Raw genomic sequence first — 22,664 nt, 5'->3', positions numbered from 1 at the left:
TCCGCGTCGGGTGTGGAAGGAAAATATTGTCTCTATATAATTTCAGACAATCTTGATCTCTTAAGCTAGTTTTAAGGTTGGTTTAAGCCTAACAAGTATTTCTTATCAATTTAATGAGTAGAAAAACACAAAAATTAAAACTTTCACTGCACTGACGATAATAAACTCCTTCTCGAAAGTCTTGGATATAGTTGGGGTTTGGTCCCTAGGAATCATTTGGAAGTATCATGCCAACATATAATCATCTTCTTCTTTTGTTTGTCAAAAAGTATAGTGAAAATTAGTTAGGGGTTGTGTAGTCATAATTGTCCATTGTCTGTTGGGTTAAAAAGAAGAAAGAGTGATCATCTTTTCCCCACCTAAAAGCCCAAAAGTGAAAGAAATTATTCCTTTCTTCAACTTTCATGCACTAAATAAAAACTATATAGTATAACACAATCCCACAAATTACCCCACAATTGCGGACTCACCTCAAAAGAACTTAAAATTAGTCAACTATAGGTAAATTAAGATTATTATGAAGATTATTATCCATTGAACATTGTCGGCTAACAAGAATGATTTAGTTAGTTTATCTTCCTTTTATTTTTTTTTTATTTTGTTGCTGCAATTAATTTTTTATACGCTATTATATTATTAAAGAGTCAGTCTTAAAAAAAATTCGATTTAGATAATACTGAACCTTATTCGTCATATTGTTTTTTTCATTTTACCTTAATTTATATCATCACTATACCATGAAAACATAATTGTACGTCTTTCAAAGTAACTTTCTTCTATTAATTCTAGATATACTTAATTTCATCTCATTTTAATACCTTAATTCACCATGATTTATCATATACGAACTGATGCATCAAAGACTCAATAAAGACAAGAGCTCGATCGAGGAGTTAATTAGTTGAACCAAGAAAAGTTCAAGAGAGCACTTTGGTGCAGTGGTGATTGCATGAACCTTTACGTATTAGGTCAAGAGTTCAAATTCTCGTGTCATCTTTCTTTTATTAGGAAATATTACTATAAAATAGTAAGTATTTTTAGTTATAGGAAATATTGTACACCTTGCATATATATCTAATTGGTAAGGTTTGATATATAACATGCTACAAATGTAAGAAATTCAACCTTATCATTCAAGAAATTAACCAATTAATAGTCAACGGGCCTTATCATAATTAAGCATGATCAAGAAATCTTTTGATTTACATATAATGGTGCATGCCTCCTCCTCTTTCGAATTTTTTTTTTCATTTGATATTCGATAGTTGTTAAATTCAATCAATTTTCTGCAGAATTCATTTTACTAGCAATATATTATTTCTATTTCTAATAACTCAAACCCTACATACTTCTGAGTATAAATAAAATAATCGCGAATCATTTCACCACAATTTTGTCTAATCCTTTCACAATTATTTTGGAAAACACACCATTAGTATAAATTAATTATTCATGTCTCTCACTCTTGCTTGTTTTATCAAAAGTGAGGTCAGTAGTAATTAGTGGAGACAAGTGTGACTAAGTAAAATAACAAAATTTTAATTAAGAAGATTATTAAAAGTGGTCCAATAGAGTACAGTAAAAGGTGGCATGATAAACTTTTGCCTCTTTAAATCATTCAAAAAGAAGGTATCCAACGTAACGTTCATTTTTTATACTAACGGACTTTGTGTTATACATATTCCATCTTTTTTTCCCCTATATAAATAATATGTTAAAACCCGCAAACATTTAACAACAGTAAAAAATAATAACACGCTAGTCTCAATTAACAAGTTATGATCGATTATATGAATTTTTATATTTTCATTTAGCCTCAACTCGTATTATCACCATAATACATAAATAAAATAAATGTGAAATTTAAGTTAAATAGATATTCATAATATAATAATAATAATAATAACAACATTCTACGTTATCCCACAAGTCTAAAAGTGTATGTCAACTAGTAAATACCACACACATGAACTTTGCCTCTTTCATTATATGTCACATTTTTAGTTAAATCTGCTATTACAGGAATTTAAATGTCATTATAATTATCTTTTATTTGATTTATTTTATGCATCCTTTTGAAAATAGCGACTATTTTGTCTTTTCTTGTGTTTATTATAAGCATACTGTGGGTTTTCGTCCTAATATAAGATTAATTATGTGATTCCTCACCCTGAATTATATGTATAAAATATATTTGTTCAGAGAATCTACTAGGACACAAATAGTTTTTGTCTTTTTTTTTTTAAATTGAACATTGATCCGCATTTCGATGAATCTTCAATAATCTTTTAAATTATACTAATTTTTTAAAGATTCTGATAATCGATAAAATGACATATTTTTTTCGTTTGAATTTCAGAAATAAAATTACTTTTGATAAAAAATTTAAAAGTTATGACTGAAAATTATTTTGAATGCCATTCCTACTGTAAAATTGAACGTGAGAGTTTTTTCTTCTTCCAGTTTCTTACAATATTAAACATTTTAAATATTAACGTTGTACCTTATTCTAATTTTTTAATATTATATTTTATCTTTAAAAAAATTAATAAGAAATAGTAGTAGAGTCCGAGGGCTTAAATGGAAAGTAAAAATATCATCTGTTTGGGCGAGATCTTGCCGCCCAGTCCAACGTTCGATGGGTCCCATAGTGGAACCCACCTGTCACCACCTGAATTGCTCCCTTAGCTCGCCACGTGGAACTTTTTCCGTCGCCGTCAAAAGCCGTTACACTCTAACAGTTCTTAATTTATCGATAACATTGAATGGTAAATACATAACTTCTTGTTCAATTAATTTTGATCTTTAATAATAAGGTTTGTGCTTAATAGAGCGTTAATTTTCAGAAAACGTAACACATGTCTAAACATAACTTATGAATAATATTCCATCTGTTTTTATTTACTTGTTCATATTTTTTATTTTAGATGTCTTTATTTACTTGTCCATTTTGATAAATTAAGAAAGGATAATTTTTTTTCTATTATACCCTCATTTAAATTTCTTGAAAATTATTCATTCTTTTTGAAATCATAATTAATAAGAGTAAAATTATAACTTTACTATACTAATTATTACTATTTTAATATATATCATTTCTAAAATGGACAATTAAATAGCCACAAAAATAGTACTAATTTAAAAAGTAGGAATAAAACATAAATGATAACCAAATAAAAAGAATATTGTATGCTTATTCAACTTCCGTGAACTTCACCGTTAAAAATAGAGTCCAATAAAGATAAGTTTTGTTTTCCATTGAAAAAAAACAGAGTCTCTCTGTATCCGTTGCATTAAAAAAAAAACTCTCCCTATATTTTTTTTTTTTGAATCCTAATAACCAAACACGAGAAGCTCGTTCATTTTTTCGATCAATTAATTCATATTCTTTAGCTTTTCAGATCCAAAAATTCCACAACCGTTTAATCTTCTTCTTCATCATTGTTCTTTCACTTTCCAGTATCCGTTGCAGTTTGCTTACTTTCTCCGGCGCCGACACCGGCGATTACTCATTCTTCACTCTCTGACAGGTACATTGAATCTACAAATCAACTAATTTGTTATGTTTTCTCATTTTTGTAACATCTAAAGCTTCGTCTACGGTTCAGCAAAACTCAGTAGCTTTGGAACTTTGATTGTTGCTATTATTTACATTTTTTGGATTGTATTAATTCTCAATTTCATAATTAGTAAATAATTGTGTGTTTTGTGCTCTGTTTCATTCGTAATCATTTCATAGTACTGAATGTGATTTATGATTCATGTACTTGCTACTTTGCATGAACTTTTAATGCCAATAATTTATACAGTTTATACGTAATTAAAATTATTTGTTAAGTTTTGAATAACATTTGACTTTATTTTTTCATATTTTGAGGCACTTAGTGGGAATTTTGACTCTCTTAGTTATTTTTAAGAGCTAAGTTTTGTGTTTTGTTTAAAGTTTACCGAGGAGATTGAAGATGCCACAAGAGAGTAATCAAAATCAGAGCAATTCATTGTTCAATAGTCCAGTGAAGAATTTTAGAGGATTGAAGGGAAATTTGGGTTATAATTCAAGTAGTAATGAAGTATCTAACACTGAGGAGATGTTCAACGATCGTGATTTAGCTCAAAGAAAAGCTGAAGAAGCAGGTACGTTAATATTATTTATTATAACAATAATATCCGGACACGATACTCTCAATGCATAGTAGACGGACATAGATATCAGATAATTCTATGCTTTATAGACAAATGAGAACAAATTGTATAGGGTCACGACCTTATTGGTGAAGCTCGAAAAGTTACTAATCCTAAAATGTCATACTTAGATTATAAATATTTTAATAATTTTTTTTTACCACTATATCGAAATATTCTCTAATGCCAAGAAAATGCAATCATTTGTATATAACAAAAATGTATTATTTATTATGATGCATTATAATTTTCTAGCAAGGTATATTCAATTGAATATCCTTACCGCAACCTTAGCTTTGCAGATTAGACAATTATGAAAAATAATAAATCGATGTATGCATAAATTAACGAGAATATCATGATTACAGACAGGAACAAAATAAACGAAGATGATTTTAAGAGTGGTATTAGTGGTGTTGTTGCACCAAGAATTTAAATTTAAGATGAAAAGGATGAAATAAAAAAAAATAAAGGGATGTCCCTCACATCATGATGTTGTGGAGTTGTTGGGAACTTTGAGTTATTTGGTTCACTAGTCTTTAGACTAAAAAAAGTTTCTAGTAGTCTATATGGTCCACCCCCATGACTATACTTTTGCCTAAACAAAGTTAAATTAACAAATATTGATAACTAATTTGGATAATTAATTGTATTTTCCTTAAATGACGCTTAAAAGAGGTTGATAATCATTAATTACACCAAGGTGCACTACCAACCTTATGCTACACGACTTGAGATAAAGATTGGATCCAAATAACATAACTCTACTTTTATGTACATGTGGGCCAAAATGCACTCATATTTAGCAGATCTAGAATTTTATTCTTACAAAAGTTTCTGAATCGACGTGAAATTATTACTTTTAAGGCTAGATTCTTCTCTAGTAATATTTAGTACGTTTTGACATTTATTACTCATGCCTTAATATTTGTACCTTTTTAATGTTTCTTTTAAAGAAAATCTCATCTCAATTCCTAACTCCTTCACTATCTTTCACTGGACCTCAAGTTTATTTCAGGAGCCTTTACTTTTAGGTAATGGACATGAAAGCAAATGTGCAAGGAAAAAAATGATTTGGGCTTTAAGTAGGGCTATGTCTTGTACATTATTTGCCTGTCTATGAGCCCATTAGCAGGAGCCTAAGCAGCCCAGATAGTACTTTATTAAAGAAAGATTAATAATTTTTTAAGCACCTCCAATATAGGTTAGTAGTTCGAGTCACGTAAAATTTAACAAATAAATGGATATGTTCATTCCCCTGAAAATTGAAATGGAATGGAGGTATAAGAAAACAATAATATTACTAATACAACAACAATGTGGGGTGGAGTCTGTTTCTACTTTGTGAAAGAAGTAAGAACAATAATAATAATAGATAATATGATAACCGAATCACTAATAAAAATCTTAATATAATTTTGTAGGAAACATATCATGCATGGGGAAATTAAGCCATGACACTAGTAATTTACTTCTAAAATTTCAAACTAAAATTAGGAATGAATTACTTGCAGCTGCAAGGAGGTACCAGGCGGCGGAATGGCTGAGGCAGATGGACTCCGGTGCATCGGAGGTGCTCCCAAAAGAACCAAGTGAAGAAGAATTTCGATGTGCTCTTCGCAATGGTCTCATTCTTTGCAATGTCCTCAACAAAGTCAATCCTGGTGCTGTTCACAAGGTACTTATAGTAGAGTTCAACTTCTAAATATTGCTAGTATAATATGAATTATACGCTATCAGGTCACCTAAAACATAATTTCAGTTAATTACCACAAAGTTTTTAAGTTATATACACTGACATTGTGATTGTTTTTATATAATACCAATGAAATTCAACCAGTTATATCAGGTTTCATATGTCTATACATAATAGCGTGCACATTTTTTTGTACTGTAAGTGTACAAAACATAAACTCGTCCATAAAATGTGAAATTAGTAACTTAAAACACAGTTTATGTCCTTGAAAGAAGAAATCCTTGAACATCATAAAATGTGAAATTAGTAACTTAAAGCACCGTTTATGTCTTTGAAAGAAGGGATTCTTGAACATTTAAGTAACTAATTATGTTTTGATACATGAGATTAGGTGGTGGTGAATTCAGTAGTCGATATGTCCTCAGAATGTGCAGCTCAATCTGCTATTCAATACTTCGAGAACATGAGGAATTTCCTTGTAGCTGTTGGCAAAATGCAGCTTTTAACATTCGAAGCATCTGATCTTGAAAAGGTTAGACTGATCAGTTTGTTCAAATTGGCGTGGATTATATGTAAGTATGTTTCACATTGTTTTTCCAAGGTACATTGTATTGAGCAAAGGTTTTGAACTTGTAGGGTGGTTCATCAAACAAAGTTGTAGACTGCATTTTGTGCCTTAAAGGATATTATGAATGGAAACAAGCTGGAGGAATTGGAGTTTGGAAGTATGGTGGAACTGTCAGGATCACGTCCTGTCCTAAAGGATCACCGTCCTCATTTGGTGGTAGTGACAGTGCAGATGAATCAGTGGATGACTCTGAGTCATCACAATTCGACCAGCTGTTGGAATTTCTCCATTTATCTAGCGAAGTCTCGCTTGAAGAATCAAATGCTGCTAATATACTGACCTTCCTCTTTGATCGCTTTGGTCTCGGGCTTCTACAAGCTTATCTTATGGAGAGGAATGGAGTTGAGGACTTCCCTTTGAATTCAATGGTAGGTAAGACTATGTGTAGTTTATCTAAAAACAGAACGTCCTTATTGAAGCCGCAGCTAGTAGTTGGTATATGCATTTCATTTAGACATCTCACGTTAGACAAATTTCAAGGGTCATTCCTTCTTTTGTACTAAGGACGAACATTTGCAGGTAATTGATGCTGTGCTGAGGAAAGTAGTCAAGAACTTCTCTGGATTGCTGGTTTCTCAGAGTAATCAGGTAACAACAGCAACTTTGTGATGGGCATTTTCTGGTGTAACACCAATATTAATGTCGATTACCATTTGTCACCGAATGTGGTAGATTGACAGTTACTTTGGCACCTGCAGCTCAGACTTTTTCTGAAGAAAATATTGGCAGATGAGTGCAGTACTTTATCAAGATCAGAAGTTCTCGAAGCCATATCAAACTATTTGCGCCACAGAACTAGCTTGGTCTCCAGTGAATGCATTTGTGGTGGGAAACGTGAAAGCAGCTGGTGTAATAATGGTTTCACCGCTGCCAATGAAGAAATAGTTGATGTTCAACAAAAGGAGTTAGAGGTATGATAATTTGACTACAATAAGTTGACTGAATCATGGACAACAATTTGTTTGTAGAGAATAGTATGGAACACAAATAAACAATGAAGACTAATGAGGAAACGACTGATTCTTGTCTCGTTAATTTATCGTTCAGGAGCTCAAAATCTTTTGCAGAGAAACCAAGCTAGACGTTCAAAAGTATAAGTCAGGATGGGAAGAAGAATTTAGAAGGCTTGGTTAGTACTACGTTAATGTCCTTATATGTACAAAAATGAATGTAATATCTGTTCCATCTACCAAATCCTATAATCTTTTCGCTGTATTTGAATCTGAAAGTGATTTTCCTCAGTGCACCATATCAAGGGCCTCGAGGTGGCCTCATCTTCTTATCACAAAGTACTGGAAGAAAATCGGTTGCTTTACAATCAAGTCCAGGACCTAAAAGGTAAGTTTCTTGAATTCTAACATTTTCCTATAAAATGTTTGTGGTATAGAAGTTAAGTTTTTACTTCTTCACCAGGGACAATAAGGGTATATTGTAGAGTTAGGCCCTTCCTATCAGGACCACCTGATATGCAATCCACAGTTGATTATATCGGAGAAAATGGAGATATCATGATTGTCAATCCTCGTAAGCAGGGTAAAGATGCTAGGAAGATTTTCAGTTTCAACAAGGTCTTTGGAACTAAAGTAACTCAAGGTATGTCTTCTTTCTCACCTCGCCTTGCTCTAGCACCTTCTCTCTTTTTCTGTCTATAATAAGTAGCACATTTAATTCTCTTCTATCACAAGATTGTGTTTGTGGAGTATTCTCTTAATCAACATCTTTATTTTTGTATTTTCAGAACAAATATACGTGGACACTCAGCCGTTGGTTAGGACTGTCCTTGATGGTTTTAATGTTTGTATCTTTGCCTATGGACAGACTGGCTCAGGAAAGACATACACCATGGTAATTTTAAGTGATATAATGTTTGATGGGATTGAATATTGTGTTACTTCAAGTACTGATAACAGTGCGTTGCATTTTGACATCTTACAAATGCATATATTTCATGCTTCCAGAGTGGTCCAGACTTGAACACAGAGGAGACATGGGGTGTAAATTATCGTGCTTTGCGTGATTTATTCAGCACTACAAAGGCAAGACAGGACATGATAGAGTATGAAGTTGGAGTCCAAATGATCGAAATATATAATGAGCAAGTGAGAGATCTCTTAGTCATTGACGGGGCTAACAGGCGATATCCTTTACACAGATATATGATGAATTACATAGTAACACGCTCAACTGAACTGCATCATTTACACAGTAAAAAATTCGGATTTTTTTGTCTAACCTTAACATTTCAAACATTGGATATACGAAATAATTCTCAACTGAATGGCCTCAACGTACCTGATGCTAGTCTGGTTCCAGTTACATGCACTCAAGATGTACTTGATTTGATGAGAATTGGGCAGAAGAACCGTGCTGTCGGTGCTACTGCTTTAAATGAGCGGAGTAGTAGGTCTCACAGGTACCAGTTACATAAGTAGATGAACATTATGAAGTGTTGCATGATGTTATTCTTCTTTAATTTTCTTCCTACATTTGCAGTATTCTGACAGTTCATGTTCGAGGAAGAGAGCTGGTATCTGGATCTACATTAAAGGGCTGCCTTCACCTTGTGGATTTAGCTGGAAGCGAGAGAGTAGATAAATCTGAAGCTGTTGGCGAGAGACTAAAGGAGGCGCAACATATAAACAAATCTTTGTCAGCATTAGGAGATGTTATCTCTGCTCTTGCCCAAAAGAGCTCACATATTCCTTATAGAAACAGCAAGCTTACTCAAGTATTACAAGACTCATTAGGTAGATAATGATCACTTTTTGGTCATTTTTTTCGAGTTTAATTCGTTAATGCAATCATTTTCACCTCCAATAATGATAGTATTCCTATTTCGATCTATCTAGGCTTATCACACCCATGTATAATCCTGCTGAAAAAGAGCGAAAATCCTGAAAAGTTAATATTTTTACCTTCTCTTTTACAGGTGGTCAGGCAAAGACGTTGATGTTTGTGCACATAAATCCAGAGGCAGATGCATTTGGAGAAACAGTTAGCACCCTCAAGTTTGCTGAGAGGGTTGCTTCCATAGATCTTGGCGCAGCTCGCTCTAACAAAGAAACTGGTGAAATTCGAGACATGAAAGAAGAGGTCATAACTTCTTAATTACTGGTTGAAAGTACCAAACAATTTCTTGTACCTGTAATTGATGTCTTTGTGTTGTTTCTGGTTAATTTAGATCTCAAACCTTAAGCAAGTGCTGGAGAAGAAGGAAACTGAACTTGAACTCCTAAAAAGTGGTGTAAATGTTCGAGGGCAAGCATCACCTCTACGAACAATGAGGCACATTGGTAATAGTAACTTGAAAACGGAAGCTAATCAGCGTCCTCTGGATGACATTAGAGAGGTAAATGAGTTGGAAATCCAAGTAAAACATCACATTTCACATATCATACTTGCAACTGTTAATTACTTCTGTTGTGGTGAGATAGGTAAGAAGCTGTTCATCAGGTAAACAAAGGAGGTCTCAGTTTCCCTCGAAGTTCACGGACAAGGATTTCATCCCAAAAATGCCCTTGCTCACAGAGGAAAAATCAGCAGCCTCCCCCATGAGGAGATCACCATCGCCACCCATTAGAAGATCAATATCAACAGATAGAGGTGCTCATGTCAGAAGCAGAAACAAGCCTGAAACATTTGAAAATCAACCAGTAATGAAACTGCCTTTTCCTGCTAGAGCTCCTGTCACCATCAATAAGTCTAGTACCAATATGCCAGCTATTGTCTCTTCGGATAGAACGAGAGGATATCAGAGTTCAAGAGAGCAATCCAGGCAAGAAAATATCTCTGATGTTCTATATAGCCTCCAGAAGATGAGCAACAGGAAAATTCCAGAACACGACGAGGAGCAGTTTAAGCAAGTGCTTAATGTAAGACAAGGTGCAATCAGGAAAAGTAAAAATGAGAACAAGCTCAAATCCAAGCATCAGTTATCAACTAAAATACAGATTAAATCAGATGTTTCAGTGACCTTACTTTCTGATGGATGTCATGGTGGAATGATGGACGAAGCTCAGAGAAGCGATGTTTCCGAGTCTGAAAATGAGAATGGATTTGTTGGATCCAATATAAGTGGAACCATAAGGTTTGGTAATGGAAATCTTCCAAGAAACTTCTCAAGGAACTCTCAAAACGTTGAACGGTAAGGCCTACTTCTCTGAGAATCTACACATACTATATAACGACTATTTTTTGTATTAACTAATCGATTTCACACAGAGAAATATCACAGACAGTTGAAGCATTTTTAGCTGGTAAATATGAAGACAGACCATCAAGTGGCAATAACATGCTTCGAAATGCTGAGGTAAACAATTCATTCAATCCTGAATTCAGGAAACCAGAAGATAAACCATCCAATGCCAATAAAATTGCTCGAAATTCAAAGGAAGTGAACAACTCATTGGCTCCAGAATTGAGAAGAAGCAGATCAACACCGCGCGGAAAATTCATGTTTTTGCCCTGAGAGAAGTTTGATATTTATATACTACACATCATTTGGATCAACTAATTTGGTAGTTCTTGTACAGCCACTTCATGCATTTTGGAGCATGCCCCTCATTACTGAGAGATGGTTGTTGATGTTATTGAGGACTTCAACCACTAATATATCCTCAAACTTTATTTGAAGTGATATATATTGCCATGTATTTATATATACAAACTGATAAAACTTTAAAATATATGTAGAAAGTGTTCTTTGTTTTGATATTTGGAATGAAACATCAAAGGCTTTTTTGTGTGGATATAATGAACATTCAAGTTATTTTTTCTCTGTGATACTCTTAAACATCATCTTTATCTCTATGTCAATTACATTTGAACAAGAGACAGCAAACTCAGCAACTGAGTATTCATTAATTTATTAATTATTACTCTATTTTTATGTAGATTTAAATATATACATTTTATTTTTAAAAAGTAAATAAAATTATATTCTAATTCACGGTCAAAATTTTGATTGTGTCACACAAAATGAGTAATTGACTAGTAGTGCATTGTTGTTGTTTTTTTTGGAAGATATCTCCTTTTGACATTACTATAATTTTTGTTTTTGTTGCAACTTAACCATTTAGACAATTTTTTTTTGCGCAAATTTTTTTTATAATTTAAAGACAATATATAACGAAGTTATTATAAACGTCAAATTATTGTATTTACGATTGAGTAATATATTAGCAAATATTAGGGATTTCCAATCTCTTTTTTAACAGTTCAACGAAATATAAATTCAAGATTTAAACTTTATTATGTGTTAGCAGTTAGTCTATTAATTTTTTCATGTGCCAGAAATTAGTCACATACTCCTTTGAGACATAAATTTGTGCAAAAAAAGCAAAGTAAAAGTATAAAATATAGTTCAAGAGTCACTTTTTGGCACTTTAGCCAAATTAAAATGTACAAAGCCCTAGCTCTGGGAAACAGAACATGGCACTTTCTTTCATAGTTAAAGCTTCAATCCTGTTTCATTCTAGAGCCATTATCATCCCCTGGTTAGCAATTTTCCTCACTTGAAGAATTTATAGTAAATTCTTTATACTAGTAGCTGCAACTATGTTTACTAGAGTTCTGTCATGTTCACACATATTACTGCATTTTTTGATGTTATAGAATAGTATTTTTATAACCTGACATTTCTTTTAAGTGCTTCTGTGATTCTGTGAAGTGGGTTGGTTAAGAAAAGATTTAATTTTCATGGAAAAAATGACTATAGAAAAGATAACAGCAGTTAATTGTCCAAATTGTTGAAAATGGGTAGTTGTGTTATGTTGGGTTTTATTAGAGAAAAGGTCTGATCTTTAGGACAAATATGACCATAGGAAGAGATTACTGCAGTTCATTCTCCAAATTCTTGAAATGGGTATTTGTGTGAGTGGATTTAGTGAAGAGAAGGTTTGATTTTGTAGGCCAAATGTGACCATCGAAAAGATTATTACAGTTCATTGTCCAAATTATCAAAATGGGTAGTTGTGTTACGTGGGGTTTTTAGTGAAAAGGTTTGATCTCTAGGACAAACATGACAATAGGAAGAGATTACAGCAGTTCATTCTCCCAATTCTTGAAATTGGTACTTGTGTTAAATGGATTCGTGAAGAAAAGGTTTGAATAAGTTCTTGTGTTATGTGCATTGGTTAAAAAAGGTTTGATCTTTAGGTAAGCATGATCATTTAACTAAAAGAGTACCGCTGTTTATTCTCGAAATTCTTGAAATGGTTACTTCTGTTACATGAATCTGTGAAGCTAAGATTTGATCTTTAGAGCAAATTTGACCATAGAAAATATTAGGACAGTTCATTCTTCAACTTCTCGAAATGAGTTCTTGTATTACGTGGATTTGTTAAAGCAAATTTGAAATTTATTGTGCAAACCTGCACATAGAAATGATCTAGACAGTCGTTCTCAAAATTCTTGAAATCGATACCTGCGTCTCATGGTTTGGCTAAGCAAAGCTTTGATATTTAGGGCAAATATGGCCATGAAATATAGTACAGCTCATACACATTTATTGAAATGGGCATATAACTATGGTTGGCTTTGTATGTATGTTAGTCCAATAAAATGGTTTGTTTTAGTATGATATGAATATATGATTATTAGGGTGCAGAAGTTCAGTGCCATAAGCTGCTCCCGAGGCAGAGATTATAGCGCTTTTCCAGTCAGGCACATCCCCAAGAGATCTAATGAAAGCCAAGAGTCAGAATCTGCTTTGCCAAAGAAGCACTTTTTGGACATCGAAAAAAACAGCTTCTTAAACAGGAAAGTTCAGGAAACTGAATTTTCTGTCGGTGGTGGAGGGTCGAAGTACGGAGATATACCTTTTCATTCCAAGTCTCGAAATCATAAGCAAAAGCTTATCACCAGCTTAGATGATGAGGTTGAATGGGGTATGGTTGAATCGATTCACATCTCTCTGTTGTTTTTACCTGTAGTGGAAACTCAAATTCAAATAAGAGGCTGAATATGGAATTTCAGGGAAGGAAGATGAAGTTGATGAAGATTTTGTACTTGAACATGGTATAGCTGAAACTGATAAAGCTAGGCAAGATGCTGAGACAATCGCAGTTCGATTACTTGCTTCAAGGTTGGAATATTAAATGTCTCGTCTCTCTCTATCTGGTCGTTATTATTTGCAGTCAACTATTGTTAGCTCACTGCACTGATCTTACTTGCAACCTGAGTGTTGGTGACTCTGACTCTCTAAGTTTTATATTTTCATCTCCTTAATTATATACTGGCATACCACATAAAGTTGTGTGAGCGTTGATTTCACTTTAGATGCGTGAACTATGAAACTGTTAGAACCTTGCTGATGCACATAAATTATCTTTCCAACTATTGAAGTTAAGAAAAGAGGTCCTCACACTGATGCAAAGAGAACCACTTTTTTGATGCATGCTTTTTTACTGTGCAGAGCACTTACGGCTGTAGAACTGCAGAAGAAGCTCATGGGAAGAAAGTTTACAGTCAATGTTGTTAATGCTGTAATAACAGATTTCCATACCAGGTAAATCAAACTGGAATCTTGATGTTCCCATCATAGTTATCAACCACGTCTTCGATAATACAGAAATGTTATTTCAAGTCTCTGTTACATTTTGGCTATTGGTACTCATTTGTCACTTGTTCACCTACATTTTTCTATTGTTATCTAGAGTGAAGTGCTACACTTAAACTTGCTAAAAGGAAAATTGAAGAACATAATGCAATAGGTTTTATCAGTCATTTATGAGTTTGTATTTCACTGATCCATCTTAATTTCATCATAATTGGCCTCATCTGGATTTGTTCTGTGTATTGCTCTAGGGGTTTAATCAATGACGGTCTGTATGCTGAAATGTTTTCTCGGTCCAGATGGTCTTCCTCAAGTTGGGGTCCACGACGAATCAAGCAAGTAAATTTTTCTCTTTGTGAACTGCTTCACTTATTGAGATTTTGAGCCTACTTTTTATTTTTTTGGCCCATCCATTAGGAGCATGTGAGAGCATATATGCTTCTTGTGGAATCCTAAGTTGACTACTTTATGAGAAGAAATAAAAAAATGTTAACATCATAATGAAGTGCAATTATGGAAGTAGTCATTTGTTTAGCTATTTCAGCATTCTGGTAGCCGACCTCAACTTATTCGTGACTGAGGCATTGTTGTAGTTGTTGTAGTCCAAGCATCTGGTGCTTTATTAGTTTTTTTGAGTAGTTACACTCTTTTTCATTCTTTCTATCCTGCAGTTTATCAAATAGAAGAGTAGCTTTGGTCCCTTTATTTTTGTTAGAACCCTATTGAATGGCCTTGCCATTTTTTGTTAGGCCTTGATCAAGAAGGGTGTAAGTGAAGTGGATGCAGACAATGCCATAAAATTGGTCTTCAAGAATGACGAAGCTGGTGAAGAGCAAGAATCAAGAGAATCAGGACATGCTATATCAAAACCGTCTCTGGATCAATTATATGTCCAGGCATCTAAACAGTGGCTTAAAGGGCAAGATATGCCTAGAGAAAAACGTAAAGCAAGGATTATTCGTTGGCTTCAGTATCGTGGCTTTGATTGGAGCGTGGTTAGTTTCATACTTAAGAAGTTAGAATCCAGCCATCCTCAATAGAGTCCCTTTACTCAGCGAAAGGGATTATAATGATCTGTTTGATGTTGCCTTAACTCGATGAGGTAGACGAGCTCTTCCTACTGTAAAATGGCCCTTAGTGGAAGTACAAGGAACTGTGTCAATTATTCGGTCTATTTTTGCCATCTCAAAAATAGTTTTCAAGTGTTAAGATCAATACAGAAGGCAAGAAGTCAAGAGCCCTAAAGTCTTTTTGTATCAGGAAGTGAGCAGTTTCACTGGAAGTAAATTGTACTGTATTTTGCCACATTAACCAGATTGTAAATAAGAATGTTCCCATTTTTAACTTTATGTTTTGCCCCCGGGTTTTGATCAAGTGATAAGAGTATAATGATGTGTGGATTAGATGTACGTCATGAGATTTGAAACCTTTCATGGACAAAAACTTGATAGGTAAGTGGAGAAGAGTATAAGGGCGAGCTCGTTATCTGTTGAGTTTCTAAGTATGTGCCACCTGTCCTCGGGATTTCTAGAATATCGAAAAAAATTCACATGTTTTCTGCTTATTTTTCATATATTAATAGAAAGTAAGGTTCATTAAAGGAGAAATCACTCCTTGTCATAATATTTTCACATAACTCAAATTCGAGACCCGATTATATATGAAACTATTTTCAAGCAAATGGTATCATGTTTTTACACAAAATCCCACATTATGAGGATAAATTCCAACTTGAAATTAAAGTTATGTGACATTCATCCCCAACCCACTAGCCTACTAATTGCTTATTAAAGCTTTTATCAGAAATCACATGATCATGTGATGGGGCCAACTCATAGTTGGTAGCTTAACTATTTCTTACAAGACAATTGGGAATCTTAATTTGCATTCAATAAATTCAAGGTACATAACTCCAAAACCCTCTCCCCCACAATGATTGATTCACTTCCCACATGTACTTTCTTTTAATAACGGCGACATTTAGAACAACTTGTATGCACGTAATTATTTAACTAAATATCTATTACTTTTTATCAATTCGCTTACTAAAGGCTTAGGCTGGTGAGAAAATAACATAGAAATACTACTTTTCTGCCTGCGTCTTTGGAAAATAGTTATTATCATAGAGTTTCAAATTTTATGAGTGAAAACGATATTAAGTGAACAGTCATTTGAATTGGTATATGTAAAAAGTCTTACCAATTTCAGATAATGATGAAAACTGATCTTTTCACTCTATAATGCTCATGCTAAATTGAAAACTTCTTTAATAGGATACATGATTTTTTATAAAATCTATAACCTGCTCTAACTCATACTGCTAATAATGCTATATTCACAAATTTGTTCACTATGTTGATGCCTTATTTGGTGATAGAGTTATCCGAAAATACAAAAGAGCAGCTACAAGACATTTGAGAATCCACATTCTTGGTGCCAGGTGATTTTGGAAGAGGTGTTACACTTGCATTTTTCTTCAACAGGTCGGATTCAGACACAACAGGATCAACATTCCGAATTTCCTTGAGCATGGCTACAACATCCCTCATCATCGGACGATCATCAGCTTTCGTGCTCACACACAGGAATGAAACAGCTAAAGTTTGCAGCATTTCATGCATCTCAGGGTCAGCCCTGCCTCTAAGCTTTGGATCAAGAATGTCATTTGGATCGAGCTTGCTTTGTAAATGATCTCGTACCCATTGTACTAAGTGTGCACCTCCGGGCAACGTTGGATCCAGTGGATGCCTTCCTGTTAGTACCTCCAAGAGGACCACACCAAAGCTGTATACATCACTCTTTTCTGTGATCCGTTGCATCGAAGCATGTTCTGTGGACACATAATAACCAAGAGTCTTTGTCAATTCAAGAAAAGTTGATGCAACTAATCAAGCTGATATAATGACTAATGAGTACAACACCAACAGTATCTTTTGTATTCTGAGGATTCATTATAAATTGACTAGTTTTACATTCGCTTTCAGCTAATTGAGATAGTGAGTTCTACAACAATGGTATCTTTTGTATTGTGAGGATTCATCATAAATTGACTAGTTCTACTTTCTCCATCATCAATCTGAGATAATGAGTAAAAAAATGCAGTAAAAATAATTACCTGGAGCCATATATCCATAAGAACCAGCAAGATGAGGCCTTTGACTCTCCTTTAACAAGTCTGCATCAACATCAGTGTTGACAATCCTTGCCAACCCGAAATCGGCCAGGTAAGGCTCCATTCTAGAGCCTAACAATACATTCATTGCTTTGACATCTCCATGCATTATAGGGGGTACACAGTCATGATGCAAGTATGCAAGTGCATGGGCTACTCCAAGGACTACATCAAATCTGTTTTCCCATTCTGCTGCTCCTTTGCCAACACCATGGAGTAATGAGCTCAAACTCCCATTGGGAAGGTAGTCATAGAACAGAAGCTTCATGTTCTGGTTTGAAGCCCAGCCGAGAAGGCGTACGATGTTCTTGTGCCGGATTGAACCAAGTGTTTGAATTTCTGAACCAAATGCTCCTGATTTCTCTGATGACCACATTTTCTTGACTGCTAAAGTCACCCCATTTTCGGTCATTATTCTGTATACAACCCCAGAGCTCCCAGTGCCAATGACATTAGCTGACGTTAGATTATGAACAATGTCATCTATTGAAAAGTCCAACTTCTGGTAAAGAGTCATTTCCCATGTATCAACTTCTGGTCCATACTTTGCGGCCATTCTCATCCTGATCAACGTGTAGATGGCTAGCAGAACCAGCACAGCACTTATACTGACTAGGATTGACATAGCAAGCTTCATGGTGGTTTTGGCATGTCCAGCAGGCCCCGTTTGGATCACGTCCCCACCAGAAATGTATAGAGCTTGGTTTCCAGTAAGATCACTCAAAGGAAGCTTATGAAAGAATGGAGAATTGGGAAGTTTTCCATAGAAGTCATTGAATGATATGTTGAGTGAAACAAGGTTTTGAAGGTTCGTGAGAACGTCTAAATTCCCGGTGAGTTTGTTGTGGGAAAGATCAAGGTTTCCTAATTTGCTAAGACCAGAAAACTCACTTGGAATCACTCCTGTAAACTGGTTACAACTAAGGTTAAGAGAGATTTCAAGGGATGGTATTCGACCCAACTCTTTAGGTATATCACCTGATAAACCATTGTACCCGAGATCTAACAGCTGAAGCTTACTACAAGAAACTATCTCAGCTGGAATTTTACCAGAAAGTTGATTCTTCCCAAGATTCAATTTTGTTAATTCTGTTAAAGAACCAACACTTGGACTTAACGAACCCGAAAGCCTGTTGTCTGAAATATCCACATACTGTAGACTCCCTGGCAGTTTCTCTGGCAAAGAACCAGTAAACGCGTTCGAATGGAGATCAAGAAACTCAAGATTTTTACATCCTGATATTGCTGAAGGAATTTCTCCCATAAAATGATTTCCACTCATGTCAAGAAAGTTCAAATTACTCAACTTTCCTATTTCTGATGGAACAGTACCACCTAGCCTATTCCTATTCACTCTAAATCTATACAAATTTGTGCAGTTTCCAACATCAGTTGGTATAAAACCAGACAAATCATTGGAAAGAAGCAACAACTTTGTTAGATTTTTCAAACTGAAAATTTCTTTAGGTATGGAACCAAAAAGATTATTGTAAGAAAGGTCTAAAGCCTGAAGATTCTCACAGTTAGATAATGAAACAGGAATTTCACCTGTTAAATTATTTTGCCAAGCAAAGAATAATGTCAAGCTCTTTAACTTACCTATTTCATTAGGAATTTCCCCTGATATATCATTATTGTCAACTTCCAAATGAGACAATTTAGTACAATTTGATATTTCAGTAGGTAGTGTACCTGATAACTTATTGACACTCAACTGCAATTCTTCAAGACTTGAAAGTTCACCAAAGCTTGTAGGAATACTACCTGTTAAGAGATTCTCAGACAAGTCAATAACTGTAATGGACTTACAATTCCCAAGCTCATTTGGAATCACACCAACTATACTATTCTGCCAAAGCAACAAACTTTGAAGCTTCCTGAGTTTCCCTATACTCCTTGGAATCGAACCGGATATCGAATTCTGATACAAATACAAGTTCTGCAGTTCACTACAATTCCCAATCTCTTCAGGAATTGATCCAGACAAAAGAGCTGTATAAATTGCAATAGTCTGAATCTTTTTCAGGTTTCCAATTGACACTGGCAAATTCCCTGAAATGCTTGTTTCAGCAAGGCCTAAAAAGACCAAGTTCATACAGTTTCCAATCTCATAAGGGAGTTCTCCTTTAAGATTTTGATTCCCTCCAGCTCTAAATTCTTCAAGATTCTTCAACTTCCCAATACCCTTTGGAATTTCACCACTAAGTTGATTGTCATAAATCAAAAACTTCTTAAGATTAAACAAGTTCCCAATCTCTAAAGGGATATCACCTTCAAGAAAATTTGAACTGAGTGATAAAGTTTCTAACTTTATAAGGTTACAAAGTTCTTGAGGAATGACACCAGTGATTGAATTATCACTAATATCAATAAACTTAAGTTCAAGATAATCACCAAACTCTTTTGGGATTGGACCACTAAGATTAACAGATGAAAGAACAAGAGTGTTCAAGAATTTGAGTGACTGAAAATTTGAAGGCAATGAACCTTGTAAATCAACTGACTTAAGACTTATACTAACAACATGACCATTGGAATTGCAACTTATGCCAAACCAATTACAAGGACTTTTATCTAAAGAATCCCATGATGTTAAAACATCATTTGAAGTTATGTTTAATGTTTTTTTCCATGCAACAAGTGTTTGTGTTTGTATATCAAGTGAATAACAAGAAGAGAGGAAAAGTAAAAGAAGAAGAAAGGGATATGTTGAAGGAGCCAGCATTGTTTGCTGCTGCTAAGAGAGAAGAGAGAAAGTTGAGGAGTTTGGGATTGTAAAGGGGGGAACCCCATGTTTTGTTTATAGAGGAAAAACAGAAGAAGATCTAGATCCAAGAGCACTTTGAATTTTTCTATTATTATTATTATTGAACTTTGGTGATAGTTGTTAATTCAGAGTTGATGATGCAGATGGCTTCATTTGGATTTATTTATTGATATATATATTAATGTTGCCATCTTTCATCTTTCTTTCTTTGTTTTCTTTTGTTAGTATATGATAAGTCCAATAAGTTCCGTGTCTTAATCTATGTTGTTCGAACTTTTAAAAATATATATTTTACTGTGACTTGTTTATTATCGCAAATTAAAAACACTTGCCAACTAAGTCTAATTACAGCAACATAATTAACATATTCTCATATTTGGGGATAAGGGGCGATACGAATCGCCTCTACGCCTAGGACGTGTTTGGATTAAGAGCATGTTATTTTTGGTTTTTCTTTATACCGACAAGACCAATTTAAATGATGTTTGTTGGCTCTATTCTATATATCCAAAAGGACTTTTTCTCTTGGTCATTTCATATGTTATCTAGTAGAGAGTTAGTTATTCGAAATTCACACCTATTATACACGATATGCATTATTTTAGAAGAATCCATAATGTTAAATATCCTACAATATTTTTAAAAAATCCGATCAACATTAATATGATTTGTATGGCCCAAAAGGGAAACAAATAAATGCTGGTTCTAAATGTATTAATTATCATATCCCTTTCTTTTTAGTTGTAAAATTAATGTCTTGATTTTGAAATGAGGGTTGTTGATAGCTATAAGGCCAGCACCATTACAAATAACAACTCTTTATGAGGACCAATTTCTGCCATTCTTGTTGTGTAATTTATAACAAGGTACAATTCATTAAGAATTTATTTTTTGTTTGGTATTTTAAGGGTAGGGGTCATTCTGGTAAATATTTTTTTGTTTCCAAAGTAGTGAAGAAGAGCATGTTCTTTATATTGAAATGGTCCATCATCTCATGTACAAATAGTATGAGTCAGCCACATGTTACAGTTATATAATACTTATGGCTGGTAATGACTTTATGATGAAGTTGAGAGGCTACGATTAAATATGCGTACGTCTTAATTATTTTATTATATATTTATCTTTTTTATATCAGCATGGATATAATTAATGACTTTTTAATATTGTTCTCAACTATTTCAATGTATATTTATCTTTTCACGTAGCAAACTAAAATATGAAAGAAAGGAATAAAACTAACAAAACAGGAAAAAGTGAAGAATATTTTTGGATCATTTATATCTTTTCGCTTTAATTAGATCTCGACTATAGTGAAGCTATAACCTAAAGGATGATCGGTGACAATCTTAAACTATAGTAAAAAAAATGTAAGTTCGAATATTTTCATAAAATATTTTGACACGAAAATTCGATCAAGTCCATATAAGAGATTCATTAAAATCAAGAATAAGTATAAGATAAGGCAAACGATAAAATTAAATATTTTGTATAATAGAGAAGTAAAGTTATACCTTAGCTTTTTTGCTAAAACAAAGAATGGATAATTTTCATAAAATAATTAAGCACAGGTGATTATCAAAAAGTTCCCTTACTAATCTTTCTCACCCAAAATTAAACAAATAATTAAAGAGAAAAACATATTTTTATTTAAAGCTTGGGGATCTGGATCCATAATTCTTAGGAGGTAGTAGAAGAATAAGTGCATATGAATAAATAATATATAATATACTGTATTTGTAAGACAATAATTATACTTATAATATTATCATTAAGATGGAGATCTCTTCTAGTAGTAGTGATGAGAACATGCAATTTTTTTTTAAAAATAATTAAGCTTTAATTAATTTAATTAAATTGTAAAAGTTTGAGGTCATGTTGTCGGGAAGAATATTAATCTTGTCTTAAAATAATACTAAAAAATAAAAAGAAAAAAGAGCACTTCCCTTTAATGTGAGAGACAAAAGTACAACAACAAATTATTTTTTTAAGTGCTTTCTTTATTTTAAAAAATAATAATTGTAGATTAGATCTCAATCCTCTTGTTTTCAAATTTAGCTTAATTCGATCACGGATTTTCATTTTTAAAAAATGTTATTAATTCATTTTTTTCTTCAAGGAGTAGCCACGTAAGATTAATGATGACTAACTATAGCTAAATTTACGATTCACCTAAATATTAAGGGAGAATCAACTAGCTAGGTTTTGACTCGAGCAAAGTTTTCATTCATAAATATAAAAAATATCAACCTATTTTGCTTTACTCAAATTTCATTAGAATTATGAACAAAATCACGTAAGTTTATGTTTGTATAAGTAACAATAGCCTTACATATCATGATTTATTATTCTTTTATCTCGATTTAATTCTTTTAATCAAATTATTATCTATGAACCGCATGCTCATTATAAAATAACATATATATATTTCCTCCGAACTAACTCAATAACTTCTCAAATTATTTAACATTTCTTCAATAAAGATTTGAAACAAAAAAGAACCTAATTCAAAGTGATATACGACACATAAAAAGAAGTGAAAAAGAAGAAAAACTCTAAAAATGGGATGAAAATATTTATGTACTATATATGATAAAATGGAATCTTCACCACCCTTTTCTTTTTTTAAATCATGGGAAATAAAAAAAAAAAGCAGCACCTTTT

General features: G+C 33.4%; 3 protein-coding genes across 6 annotated transcripts; 2 read left to right on the top strand and 1 right to left on the bottom strand.

Annotated features, from left to right (window-relative positions):
- Nucleotides 1-3,248: 3,248 nt before the first annotated feature.
- LOC101261343 (kinesin-like protein KIN-14F) lies at nt 3,249-11,259 on the top strand. 4 transcript variants are annotated; one of them, XM_010325935.4, is made up of 18 exons: nt 3,249-3,530; nt 3,944-4,134; nt 5,697-5,860; nt 6,270-6,410; nt 6,515-6,874; nt 7,026-7,094; nt 7,205-7,417; nt 7,554-7,635; nt 7,749-7,844; nt 7,920-8,099; nt 8,245-8,351; nt 8,465-8,643; nt 8,755-8,919; nt 9,000-9,253; nt 9,436-9,599; nt 9,688-9,855; nt 9,941-10,650; nt 10,741-11,259. In XM_010325935.4, the coding sequence occupies exons 2-18, from the start codon at nt 3,963-3,965 to the stop codon at nt 10,757-10,759; spliced, it is 3,243 nt and encodes a 1,080-aa protein (XP_010324237.1). In that variant the 5' UTR covers nt 3,249-3,530; nt 3,944-3,962; the 3' UTR covers nt 10,760-11,259. The 4 variants fall into 4 exon arrangements, with proteins under 4 accessions (XP_010324237.1, XP_010324236.1, XP_069143687.1 ...); XM_010325934.4 differs by having other exon boundaries at nt 10,728-11,259; XM_069287586.1 differs by having other exon boundaries at nt 8,465-8,919; nt 10,728-11,259.
- Nucleotides 11,260-11,847: 588 nt separating this feature from the next.
- LOC101244505 (uncharacterized) lies at nt 11,848-15,410 on the top strand. Its single transcript, XM_004243974.4, has 6 exons — nt 11,848-12,001; nt 13,107-13,393; nt 13,482-13,590; nt 13,921-14,013; nt 14,313-14,400; nt 14,811-15,410. Exons 1-6 carry the CDS (start codon nt 11,937-11,939, stop codon nt 15,099-15,101), a joined length of 933 nt encoding a protein of 310 aa, XP_004244022.1. The 5' UTR covers nt 11,848-11,936; the 3' UTR covers nt 15,102-15,410.
- Nucleotides 15,411-16,263: 853 nt separating this feature from the next.
- Nucleotides 16,264-21,934, bottom strand: LOC101244788 (leucine-rich repeat receptor kinase RGFR3-like protein). Its single transcript, XM_004243975.5, has 2 exons — nt 17,177-21,934; nt 16,264-16,891 (listed from the first exon to the last, which is right to left on the bottom strand). The coding sequence occupies exons 1-2, from the start codon at nt 19,956-19,958 to the stop codon at nt 16,425-16,427; spliced, it is 3,249 nt and encodes a 1,082-aa protein (XP_004244023.1). The 5' UTR covers nt 19,959-21,934; the 3' UTR covers nt 16,264-16,424.
- Nucleotides 21,935-22,664: the final 730 nt, after the last annotated feature.

This window comes from Solanum lycopersicum, chromosome 7 (assembly GCF_036512215.1).
Source record: "Solanum lycopersicum chromosome 7, SLM_r2.1".
In the NCBI taxonomy this organism is placed as follows: Eukaryota; Viridiplantae; Streptophyta; class Magnoliopsida; order Solanales; family Solanaceae; genus Solanum; species Solanum lycopersicum.
The sequence above is the reverse complement of the archived record's forward strand: the minus strand, read 5'-3'. Positions and strand labels throughout refer to the sequence as shown.